The sequence below is a fragment of the Dasypus novemcinctus genome, chromosome 23, assembly GCF_030445035.2.
Source record: "Dasypus novemcinctus isolate mDasNov1 chromosome 23, mDasNov1.1.hap2, whole genome shotgun sequence".
Taxonomy (NCBI): Eukaryota; Metazoa; Chordata; class Mammalia; order Cingulata; family Dasypodidae; genus Dasypus; species Dasypus novemcinctus.
Window position 1 is genome coordinate 12,516,597 of NC_080695.1, and position 13,879 is coordinate 12,530,475.

The 13,879-nt window shown below is 34.6% G+C and overlaps 1 protein-coding gene across 2 annotated transcripts in view; it reads right to left on the reverse strand.

Moving 5' to 3' along the window:
* The window catches only part of USP42 (ubiquitin specific peptidase 42), a 52,039-nt gene that overhangs the window by 26,072 nt on the left and 12,088 nt on the right, over positions 1-13,879 (reverse strand). For both annotated transcript variants that reach the window (XM_058285767.2, XM_058285766.1), the window contains exons 3-4: positions 13,605-13,805; positions 392-502 (exon numbers count right to left, since the gene is read on the reverse strand). In XM_058285767.2, coding sequence (XP_058141750.1) covers positions 392-502; positions 13,605-13,805 — 312 coding nt within the window. The remainder of the gene's footprint in view (positions 1-391; positions 503-13,604; positions 13,806-13,879) is intronic.

Sequence of the window (13,879 nt, forward strand, 5' to 3'; positions counted from 1 at the left end):
ACAATATACATAGTAAAAATTTTTTTAAAACTGCAAAAATATTTATCAATATTAGCATTACTCAACACAGAAATCCAAATAGCCAGGGAGAAAGTTATAAAACTTAATGACTTTATTAAGTTCTGAGTTTAAAAGAAAAAAAATTAAATCTGCTTATATTAATTAAGTACTATCTTCTTTATTATATTGTCATCTTTCACTTTCAGGTTTCAAAATATGTTTATATAAGTATATGCTTTCCTAAAAATAGTGTCATTAAGTAAAAAGGCATATCGTGTACAATAAAGTAAGTTTCTGTTTGTTAATACACAAAGCCCGTTTTTACCAATTAGGCTATGAAGACCAAATAGTTGATAAATATTAATATAAACAACTATAGAATGGTACTTACGCCGCATCTCATTGATGACAAACATTGGTTTGATAACATCCCCAGGATTACTGAGTGCCTGTGTAATATGCGCTTGCATTGTACACATCATACAAAAACCTTCTGCATGACCTGAAAGAGATGATAATCCTCTGAATTAGCAAAAATATGACTATACACAGTAAATCAGAAATAAGGGGCACACTCCTGAAATGAAACAATAGCTACTATGTGTCATGAACTGAGCTATCTACTTCATATTCATTATCTTAATTGTCCAACAAATTTAAGTGATAAATATGTATTGGTCTGTTTTTACAAGAGAGGAAATGGAAGCTCAGAAAGTTAAAACTTGCCCAACATCAAGTAGTTATTAAGTGGCAGACATAAAATTGGACTCAAATCATACATAGTCTTTCTAATTTCAAAGCCTGTATTCTAAGCAAGAAAAATAACTTTTCCTTATACTATACCATTTGTCCCAAATAGTAAAAGAAAGTCTATGCCAGGATTAGAAAACGTCTCTGTAAATATTTTCGCTTTGTTGGCCACATAGAGTGGGGTCTCTGTCGCATATTCTTCCTTTTCCTCTTTCCTTTTTTTTTTTTAAAAACAACTTAAAAAAAACATAAAAATCATTCTTCCTTTGTAAGCTCACAAATTCTCTTATTGAAAAAAAAAAGCTACTGGGGAAAAAAAATCTCAAGGGAAAAAACAAAAAACAAAAACCTGGAGGTAAAAAAGCTGAGGAATGACATATTTAAAGCACTGAAAAAAATAAACTGCCAAACAAGAATTCTATATGTGATAAAACTAACTTTCAAAAATTAGGAAGAGGGAGCAGATGTAGTTCAAGTGGTTGAGTACATGCTTCCCACATAAGAGGTCCTGGGTTCACTCCTTGGTACCTCCTTAAAACAAAACAACAAAGTAATGAAAAAACCAACTTGGAGAAGCCGATGTGGCTGAGCACTGGTTTCCCACATACAAGGTCTGCCCAGGTTCAATCCCCAGCTCCAGTACCTTAAAAAAAAAAAAAAAAAAAAAGTAGGTAGAGACCCACCCCAGTCAGGATGGTAGAATCAGAAGCTTCAGGGCTCCATATCCATAAAAGCTTTGACCAACCAACAAAAAGTGGCAGCATTTCTCAATGCTCAGAACACAGGCGAAGAACTTCAGTTACAGGGCAAGTGATATATTAAGAAAAAAGGTACTTAAATGTGGATCTTATAGGTGCCTGTCCAGGCCCTTCATTATCTCTCACCAACTGAGCGCAGAGCTGGTCCACATTCCCAGTGTGGAGTCCTGGTCCTGGTTCTGGAGGGAAGACTGTAACCCTTGTGTACATACTGTAAGCATGTATGTCTGGCCCATACACACATATATGCATACAAATAAACATACAGGATGTGGCTCTGAGAGCTCTCCTATAGAATGCTGGGGGAGAGGAGCCAAGTAGTGTTGCCTGGACAAGAAATTGCTGGCTGTAGGGCATTAAATGCAGTACCCAAATTGTGAAGGGACACTCAGAACTGTGTAAATGTGGGAATTCATAGGATCACAAGCACGAAAACAAGGAATCAGGGAGGTCCCTATGCTTTGGCCTGCAGCTCTTCTCTAAACTCAGTGTATGGATAAGCCCTGAAGAAGGGTAATACCCAAGGTCAATCTGCAAGGACTAGGTAAGGTATTTCTCTTATTCCTTCTTTAACTTTTTAATTTTTTGTTGGCTCCTGGAATTCAAGGAAATCTGTCATAATACTGTTTGAAAGAAAAAAGGAAAAAATTTTAAAAAGAAAAATAAATAAAAAATTAAAAAAAAAACACAAAACACTATTTAGATACAAGCTTAAGAGATGCCTCAAAAGTCCAAATTCCAGCAATAACACATTAAAATATCAAAATGTCAAAGTCTCAAAAAAATATTACAAAACATAAGAAATAATGACCCAGGCAAAGGAAAAGGTTAAATCATTAAGAAACCTTCAATGCACAGGATCATACTTGGGACATCCCAGACAAATGCTTGAAAAAAAAACCAAACACACATAAAAAATGCCAAATATGCTCAAAGAACTGACAGAAAACATGGACAAAGAACTAAAGGATACCAGGAAAATGATAGATGAGTACAGGAAATATTGATAGAGAGATGGAAACTAAGAAAAGGAACCAAACAATAGCTTAAGTTCACAATAACAGAAATTAAAAGTTTTCTGGAGAACTTTTAATTTCTGTTATTGTGAAGATGTATCATGCAAACATTAATCAAAAAAAAGCAGGAGTGGCTATATTAATATCACATAAAGTAGACTTCAGAGTAAAGAAAGTCACCAGAGAAAGGGACATTAAATCATGATAAATGGGTCAGTTAATCAAGAAGACATAGCAATCCTAAATGTGTTTATAACACTTAACAGTTGCAAGTATGTGAAGCAAAAAATAATATAATTGAAAGGAGAAACAAATTCACTAGTATGATTAAAGACTTCAATATTCTTAACAATTTGTGAACAATTTAGACAGAAAATCACAAAGGATATAGCAGAACCCAACATCATCAACCAACAAGATCTAATCGATATTTATGCTACTCTACCCAGCAACAGAAGACACACTTATTTCAAGTGCTCACTGAAAAGATCCCATATCCTAGCCCATAAAAGAAATTTCAAAAAATTTAAGAGAATTGAAATAACACTGAATTCTACAACCACAATGAAATCAAAGTAAAAATCAGTAAGAGAAAAATTAGTCTAACCTCCCACCTTAAGAAACTAGAAAAAGAAGAAAATAAACCCAAAGCAAGCAAGCAAAAAGCAAGAAAAGAAAAGAAACCAACGAAACTGTAAACAGAAAAATAGAGAAAAAGCAATGAAATGAAAAGCTGGTTCTCTGAAAATATCAATAATACTGGAAAACTTCTAGGAAGACTGACAAAGTGAAAAAGGGAAGATAAACAAAAATTACCAACATCAGGCACGAAACGGGGTATCACCAACAGATACTGCAGAAAGCAAGGTGTTAATAAAACAAACTATCACAAGTAATTCCCCAAAAATAAATACTTTAGGTTGACCTATGCCTATTAATGAAATTGAATTTATAATTTAAAATCTGCCAAAATAGAAATCTCCTGGCCCAGAGAGTTTCACTGGAGAATTCTACCAAGTGTTTTAAGAATTAAGATCAATTCTATACAATCTCCACCAGGAAACAGAAAGGAGTTAACACATTCCAATTCACTTTCCAAAGCCAATATTATGCTGATACCAAAATTAGACAAATACCAAAAACAAAACTAAAGACCAATATTTCTCATGAATATAGATGTAAAAATTCTTAACAAAATATTAGGAAATAGAATTCAGCAATATATGAAAATATATATATACATTATGTACACAAGGGTTTTATTCCAAGGATACAAAGCTGGTTTAATATTGGAAAATCAACCAATGTAATCTACTATATTATCCGGCTAGAGAAGAAAAACCATATGGTTCGATCATTCATTATAACATTTCTAAGAAAAGCAGGAATAGCAGGGAACATCCTCAGCTTGATAAAATGTATCTATAAAAATTTTACAGCTAACATCATACTTAATGATGAAAGACTGAATGCTTTCCCTCTAAAGACTGGAACAAAGCCAGTGTGTCTGCTCTCAGTACTCTTATTCAACACAGTGCTGGACGTTCTAACCAGTGCAGTAAGGCAAGAAAAGGAAATAAAAGGCATACTCATCAGTTAAGGAATAAGTAAAAATGTTCCTGTTTGCATGTGACATGACTGTCTGTAAAACTTCCAAGGAATCTACAAAAATACTCCTAGAACTAAAGTATCTCCATCTACCAGCAGTAAACATGTAGACACCAAGATTAAAAATGCAATGCCAATTTTATCTCTCAAATAAAAAGGAAATACTTAGGTATAAATCTAACAAAACGTGACACAACATGTAAAGAACTTACATCCCGAAAGCTACACAACCCTGATGATAGAAATCAAAGATCTAAAAAGAGACATACCATGTTCAAAGATTCAAAATGACAACATAGTGAAACCGTTAATAAATTGATAGCTTTAATTCAATTCCTATCAAAATTCCAGCAAGTTTTTTTATAGATGTAGACAAGATTACTTTAATATTTAAAAGGCAAGGTAAAGGAACTAAAATAGCTAAAACAATTTTGAAAGGGAAGAATAAAGTGAGAGGAATCATTCTACCCAATATCAAGATTTATTACAAAGCTACAGAAATCTAGACTGTGTAGTACTGATAGAGGAAAAGACACATACATCAACAGAAGAAAATAGAAAAGCCAGAAATAGACTCACACAAATAAGCCCAAATGATTTTTTACAAAGGCGCAAAAACAATTCAATAGAGAAAAGACAACCTTTTTAACAAAGACTGTTGGGTAAAATGGACATTCATAGGCCAGAAATATTAATCTCAACCTACACCTCACATTTTATACAAAAATTAAGGATCACAAGCCTAGATGTAAAATGTAAAAATACAATATTTTTAGGAAAAAATACAGAAAATCTTCAGAATCTAGAGTTAGGCAAAGAAATTTTAGACTTAGCACCAAACACACAATACATAAAAAGATAACTGATAAATTGGACTTCATCTAAATTAAACAGTTTTTACTCTGTGAAAGATTAGTGGTTGCCAGGGGTTATAGAGTAGGTAGGCATGAGAGGGAAGTGGGTTTGTTCTATAAAAGGGCAACATGAGGGATCCTTGTGGTGGTGAAAATGCTCTGTATCTTCACTGTATCCATTCCAATTTCCTGGTTGAGACATTGCATCACAGTTTTGCAAGTATTATCATTGTGGGTAACTGGGTCAGGGTACACAGGATCTCTTTATATTAGTTCTTACAAGTCAAGTGAATCTTCAATTATGTCAAAATAAAAAAGTTTAATTTTTAAAAGAGTTGAAATAAAAATTTTTCAGACCCAAAAAAAAAATCAAAACCCCCTGAACAGTTCTTCAGCAACAAAAAAATTTATGGGAATCCTTTAGGCATAAGGAAAAATATACCAGATGAAAATCTGGATACACACAAAGGAATGAAAAACAGTAGAAATGGTAAATAAGTAAATATAAAAGACTGAAATTTTCAAAAAACTTAACAGACTATTTAAAGCAGAAATTTTTATTATTTATTTAAAGGCACAATGAATTATGCAGTTTATAATATGTAATATATGGCAATAGAGGAAATGATGGGAGAAGGGAAATGAAAGTATACTGTCACAATTTTCTCTGCTACACATGAAGTGCAATATTATTTCAAAGTAAACTGTGATGAACTAAAGACATACACTAAAACCTTAAAGCAGCCATTTAAAAAAGAAAGCAAAGTTATAGAATATATGCCAATAATAGAGAAAATATAAAAGCACCCAACTGAAAAAGATGAAAAAGGGAGCAAAGGGAAGCGGACTTGGCCTAGTGGTTAGGGCGCCTGTCTACCACATGGGAGGTCCGCGGTTCAAGCCCCGGGACTCCTTGACCCGTGTGGAGCTGGCCCATGCGCAGTGCTGATGTGCGCAGGGAGTGCCGCACCATACAGGGGTGTCCCCCGCGTAAGGGAACCCCATGCGCAAGGAGTGCACCCTGTAAGGAGAGCCACCCAGCACGAAAGAAAGAGCAGCCTGCCTAGGAATGGTGCCACACACACACAGAGCTGACGCAAGATGACGCAATGAAAGAAACACAGATTCCTGTGCCAACGACAACAGTAGCAGAAAAAGATGATGACACAGCAAATGGACACAGAGAACAGACAACCAGGGCGGGGGGGTGGGAGGGGAGAGAAATAAATAAAGAAATAAATCTTAAAAAAAGAAAAAGGGAGCAAAGAATAAAAGGGACAATATAAAACAAATAGCAAAATGGAAGGCTTAAACCCAGTCATCTCATTTAATCTCATTAAATGTAAATGGTCTAAACATCCCCAAATAAAAGGCAGAGATTGTCAGAGTGGATAAAAAAGACTATGGGCTCTTTATAAGAAATCCACTTTACATCAAAGACAAAATTAGATTAAAGGTAAAAAGATATTAATCATAAGAAAACTGGAGTGGCTATACTAATATTAGACAAAGATTTCAGAGCAAACAATATTAATAGGGGTAAAAAGAGACATTTCATAATCAAAACTTGGTCAGTTCATCAAAAGATCATAATAACCTTAAGTGATAGAATTTCAAAGCACATGAAACAAAAACTGATAGAACAGAAAGGAAAAATAGACAAATTCACAGTTATGGCTGATTTCAACAACTCTTTAAATTTGATAGGGCAAGTAGACCAAAGAAAACCGAAACAGTAAACACTATCAAATAAATGTAATAGGCATTTACTGAAACTCCAACTAACAACAGCAGAATACACATCCTTAATAAGTACACATGGGGGAACAAGAAGTTGAGTGCCTACTTCTCACATGGGAGGTCCCGGGTTTGGTCCCCAGTGCCTCCTAAAAAAAAAAAACACAAGCAAATAAACAATAAAACCAACTCAGAGGAGCCAATGTGGCTCAATGGTTGACCATCAACTTCCCACATACCAAGTCCAGGGTTCAATCCCTACCCCAGTTCCAAAATAAAAAATAAATAAATACACATGAACATTTAGCAAGACAGACATTGTTCTAGTGCATAAAGCAAGTTTCAAATTTAAAAGGATTCAAATAATAAGATATATTCTCTTACCATAATATAATTAAATTAGAAATCTATTAAGAGGATTTCTGGAAAATCCCCAAATATATAGCAACTAAATAACACATATCTAAATCAACACAAGGGAATTTAGAAAGTATTTTGAACTCAATAAAAATTAATACATGACATACCAAAATGCTTGGGATGAAGCTAAAGCAGCACTTCTAAAGACGTTTGCAGCATTAAACATATTAGAAAAGAAAAACCTTAAACCAAATGATTTTAAGCTTCCATCTTAAAAGATTTTCAAAAGTGCATTAAAGACAAAATAAGCTGAAGAAAGGGAATTAAAAATATATCAATGAAACAGAAAACAGAAAAACAATGAAATCAAGATCTAGCTCTTGTGTAACATAATGTACGATTCAAAAAAAAATTTACAGGTATCCAGTACATTTAATTGAGAAAGGTATGTTTTTATTCAATTGTGTTTTCTTTTAGTTTTTAATTGTTTATAATTTTAAATTAAATGTACAAAATAAAGTTAAAAACATTTTTTAAAAAAAGATCTGGCTCTTTGAGAAGAACAATATGATTAATAATCCTCAAGTTAAGACTTTATTTGGGTAAAAAAGAGAAGACACAAACTACCAAAGCTCCCTGAAGGAAAAAAAAAAAGAACCTTAAGAGCCCTCTATCTAGTAAAGAAATTCAAATATGTAGTTATAAAACCTACCCACCAACAAACTCCAGGCCCAAATGGCTTCACTAATAAAATCTACTGAATACTGATTTAAAGGAAAAATTGAATCTCCACAAACTCTTCCAGGAAACAGAAAAGGAGAGAACAGGTCCTGACATATTCGATTAATACAATGCCACCATCACCCTGATGCCAAAGCCAGAAAAAGACATGAGGGGGAAACAACTAAAAATAAAAATTCTTTAAAAATGTTTAGCATACCAAATCCAATCATGACCTAGAAATGCAAGGTTAGCTTAACATTAAAAAATTCAAACACTCAACCACCTGATAAAGGATACCTATGAAAAACCTACAGCTAATTCTTTATGGCGAGAGACTACATTCTTTTTCCCCAAGGCTAGGAAAGAGACAAAGATGTCCACTCTTACCTCATCAATCCAACACTGTAACTGATGTCCTAGCCAGTGTAATATAACAAGATATAAAGAGCATAAAGACTGAAAAAGAAGTAAAACTGCCTGTATTCACTGATCACATGATTGTCTACATAAACAATCTTTTTCTTTTCTTTTTTTTTTTTTTTTAAAGGAGGTCCCAGGGATTGAACCCAGAACCTCATACATGGGAAGCAGGCGCTCAAACTACTGAGCCATACCCACTCCTCTCCAAATATAATCTTAAGGAATCATAAAAAAATAGGCACTATAATTATTAAGTGAGTTTAGCAAGGTTGGAGGATAAAAGGACAATATTCAAAATCAACTATACTTCTATATTCTAACAATGAAAAATTAAAAATTGAAATTTAAAAACCATTTATAATAGTTAACAAAAATAAATGGATGAATTTTATGTTGTTCAACTTATACCTCAATAAAGTTGTGTTAAAAATAAAATACTTAGTGATAAATCAGACAGATGAGTAAGACATACATTATAAAACTATAAAACATTGCTAAGACAAATTAAAGATGACAAACAATGGAGAGATAAACCTCATTTGTGAGTCAAAGACAATACTGTTAAGATGTCCAAATTGATCCATATGGTCAACTCAATTAATTCCCAGTTCTTTTGTAGAAACTTACTGATTCTACAATTCATTTGGAAATGCAAAGGACCAAGAATGGTCAAAACAACTTTGAAAAAGTTGGAGAACTTAACTGATTTCAAAATTTGTAAATATACAGTTATCGAGACATTGTAAAAAGGTGGAAGCAACCCAAGTGTCCATCAACAGATGAATGGATAAATAAAATATGGCATATACATGTAAGAGAATATTATTCAGCCATAAAAAGAAATAAAGTTCTGATGTATGTTACAACATGAATGAACCTTGAAGACTTCATGTTGAGTCAAATAAGCCAGACACAAAAAGATAAATACTATATGATTTCACTTATATGAAATAATCAGAATATGCAAATTCGTAGAGAAAGAAACTAGAACACAGGTTACCAGGGGCAGGGCAGGAGAGGGGGATGCAGAGTTAATGTCCACTGGTACAGAGTTTCTATTTGGGATGAGGGAAAAGTTTTGGTAATAGATGATGATGATGGAGGCACAACTCTTGTGAATGTAATTATCACCAATGAATTCTATATTTGAAAAGGGATAAAAAGGGAAAATTCAGGTTATTTGCAAACTACCATACACACACACACACACACACACACACACACGCAAAACAGAACTGAACACCACAATGAGTGAACCCTTATGTTAAAAGTGGGCTATATTACCAGTGTTATTTTTGAAGGTGCATGCTGTTATAGTATACTGGCACTGTTTCATCAGGAATATTGATGTGTATATTTGATCAAATAAGTTAGCATACTCATGCAGGAGACATATTTGTAAATAAAAATGAGCTAATATTCTAAAAAAAAAAAGTGGGCTAATGTTAACAGCATAATTATAATAACATTGTTTCTACACTAATGCAAAAATGTTAACAGGGAAAACTACATGCTTGAGGGGGATAGATGAGAACTGTACTTTATGCATAATTTTTCTGTAAACCTACAACTATTCTAATAAAAATAATTTTTAAAAATTAAAAAAAAAGACATTGTGGTATGATATCAAGAAAGACAAACCAATCAGTGGAATAAAACGAAGTGTCTAGATAATAGATCCATACATATATGGGCAATTTATTTATTAACTTTTTTTTAGGAAAGTACCAGGGATTTAATCCGGGACCTTGTACGTGGGAAGCAGGAGCTCAACTACTAAGCTACACTCATTTCCCCTGAGCAACTAATTTTTGACTGAGGTGCAAAGATAATTCAGGGGAGAAAGGACTGTCTTTTCAACAAATGGTGTTTGAACAACTGGATATCCATACGCAAAATCATGAACTTCGATTCATTCTTCATACCACACAAAAAAAATTAACTCAAAATGGATCAAAGACTAAATGTAAAAGATAAAACTAAAAACATGTAGAAGAAAAAACACGAGATCTAGTGACCTATGGTTAGGTAGAGATTTCTTAAAACACCACCTAAAGCACAACTGATTAAAAAAATAAATAACAAATTAGAACTTTTCAAAACTGTCTGCTTTTCAAAAAACATTGTTAGGAGAATGAAAAGACATGCCACAGACTGAGAAAAAATATTTGCAAACTACATATTTGATAAGACATATCCAGATTATATATAGTACTCTCAAATCTCAACAGTAAGAAAACTACCCATTTTTAAAATGGGCAAAAGTTTGAACAGACACTTGAACAAAGTAAACAAAAAGATGGCAAATGAAAAAATCTCAACATCATTATTCATTAGGGAAATGCAAAATTAAACCATAATAAGATACTTTATATTATACCACATACATATTAGAATGGCTAAAATGGAAATGAATGACCATGCCGAGTGTTGGGGAAGATGTGGAACAACTGGAACTTTCATTCCCTGCTGATGAGAATGTAAAATGCTACAATACCCTTCAGAAACAGTATGGGTATTTCTTAAAAAGTTAAGCATATACCTACCAAAGGATCAAGCTTAGCTATTTACCCAAGAGAAATGAAAACGTATGTCATCACAAAGTCTTGTTTGCAAATATTCATGGCAGTTTAATCTGTGATGGCCCAAAACCTGATACAACTCAAATGTTCATCAATATGAGAACAGAGAAATAAATTGTGGTATATCCATATAATAGAATATTACTCAACAATAAAAAGGAATGAACTACTGATATATGGAATTATTCACACATAGAATGCTAAAATAATTATGCTGAGTCAAAGAAGCTAGACAATAAAAAAATATGATTCCACATATGTAACATTCTAGAAAACGCAAACTAATCTATACTGACGGAAAACTGTATCAGTGGTTACCTGGGGATGAGGGGCAGGAATGGTATAAGGGAGTGATTTCAAAGGGCATGAGGAAACTTTCGGGGTGACAGATATGTTCATTATCTTCATTGTGGTGATAGTTTCATGGCTGTATACAAATGTCAAGACGTATCATACAATTCATTTATCACTACCAATGTGTCATGCCCATTAAACTTAGTCTAGGTCTCTAAAAAAAAAAGCATCATAGTGTATATTTTAAATACGTACAATTTATTGGATATCACTTATACCCCAATAAAGCTGGGAAGTGGGAGGAAGAGAAAAAGAAAAAACTATCAATAGCATAAAAGATAAGCACCTAATTCTGGACACTGGGGAGGCTTCTGAATTTTTGGCTTGGGCCACTCTTGCAGTCCAGGTACCAGGGCTGGGTGTTCATCCACACCCTACTTTCTAATAAGCACAAAAGTGATAGGAAAGCTGTCTGTGGGGAATAAATTATGGACTTAGAAAGGGAGAAAATGAGGGCAAACAGACTGTTCATTCTGTAATTTAAAACCCCAAGGTGTGCTATGGGGGCATTTTCGGGGCTTGGAGTTGTCCTGAATGATATTGCAGGACAGATGCAAGGCATTATATATCCTGCCATAACCCACTGAATGGACTAGGGGAGAGTGTAAACTACAATGTAAACTATAATCCATGCGGTGTAGCAGTGCTCCAAAATGTATTCACCAGGAAGCGGACTTGGCCCAGTGGTTAGGGTGTCCGTCTACCACATGGGAGATCTGCGGTTCAAACCCCCGGCCTCCTTGACCTGTGTGCACCCGGCCCACGCGCAGTGCTGATGCGCACAAGGAGTGCCATGCCATACAGGGGTGTCACCGGGTAGGGAAGCCCCACATGCAAGGAGTGCGCCCCGTAAGGAGAGCCGCCCAGCGCAAAAGAAAGTGCAGCCTGCCCAGGAATGGTGCCACACACACGGAGAGCTGACACAGCAAGATGACTCAACAAAAAGAAACACAGATTCCCATGCCACTGGCAACAACAGAAGCGGACAAAAGAAGACGCAGCAAACAGACACAGAGAACAGACAACTGGGGCGGAGAGAAGGGGAGAGAAATAAATAAATAAATAAATCTTTAAAAACAAAAAAACACACAAAATGTATTCACCAAATGCAATGACTGTGCCACACTGATGAAAGAGGTTACTGATGTGGGAGGAGTGTGGTGGGGAAGGGAGTGTGGTATATGGGAACCTCTTATATTTTTTAATGTAACATTTTGTGTGATCTATGTATTTTTTTTAAAAGACAATTTAAAAATTTGCTAAATAATAAAAAAAAAAAAACACCCTGGGCAGGAGCAAATGTAGCTTGAGCAGTTGAGTGTCTGCTTCCCATATAAAAAGGTCCCAGGTTCAATCCCCGGCACCTCCTAAAAACAAAACAAACAAACAAATGAAAAAAACAAGTTGGGGAAGCCAGTGCAGCTCAGTGGTTGAATGTCGGCTTCCCACATACAAGGTCCTGGGTTCAAATTCCTGGACCCAGTACCTTAAAAAACACACACACAAAAAAACCCTTGGCATAATAAACACCTTTAGATGGTGAGGTTCCAGGTGATTTTCCTTTGGTTTCTTCTAAAATTTTTCTATACAAATTCTTTACAATCATTACTTTGCTTTTCTTGGGGGGGAGGGAATCAGATTAAATTCACCATTAAATAAAGAACTATGCAAAAGGAAAATGAAACCAAGGGAGGCTTTTTTTTAATCCTGATCACTAATTAATGAACAGCAGCACCAAAACATAATCACAAACACATACTCACAGACACAGGCATCTTAGCATTTAGATAAAGAACAGGGAGATTTGATTTATAAAGAACTTCTACAATACGTGAAGGCCAAAATCTCACAAAATGGAGATATTCTCAATGCCAAATTTCACAGGTCAACCTCTGAGTTGACTTTCACCTAATTAAGGACACTAGAATATACGTAACTGAGTTCATTCTCTTTCAATTGAAGATTAGCTCTCAAACTCTAAAGGAGAAGTCCTATATGGATGTCCTAGGAGGTTGGGGACAGGAGAGAGAGGGCTCCTCTGCTCTAAGGCTTAGAAGACTGTAAATGAATCAAGCCTTACAATGCAGGATCAAGCCAGGAGAGTCAGGATTTCTTACACCTGCTCCCAAGCTATTAGCATCAGACAGTTATGTTGTGTTTTTTATAGCAAGTGAAGAAAAGCAGCAGGGGGTTCAGAAATGCAAAATGCTCATAAAATGTTTCTTTTAAAATAACGTTACAGATCAAATTAGGTACAAAATGCTTTTTATCTACCTGAGTAAGAATCCTAAGAATCGTATCTCTTTGGTTTCTAAAAGACTGCAGTCCAGCTTCTAAATGATCATAGAGTTTTTGGCTTAGCAATTCACATTTATTTTCAGAGAAAAATAAAAGTTAGCATATCACAATACAACAAACGTACCATAACACAAGAACACTTACATGTCTTGGAGTGTTCATGTGATAGCATGTAATTGGCAAGAGGCGGTGTGTAAGTTAAACACTGCAATGCTGCATTGGCAAAACACGTATTGCCCAAATTCTGGAGCCCAGCTCCAACTCTATGAGTTTGTTGCCACTTCAGACAAATCTTCTCAGATGGAAAAAGAACTTTTTGTGGAGGAGCAATGCCATCACCTAGGACTAGAAAAATAACAAATATTTAAAAACAAAATTTTGCACTCTTCTGAAGCTAAACACACAGCAACACATCAAAT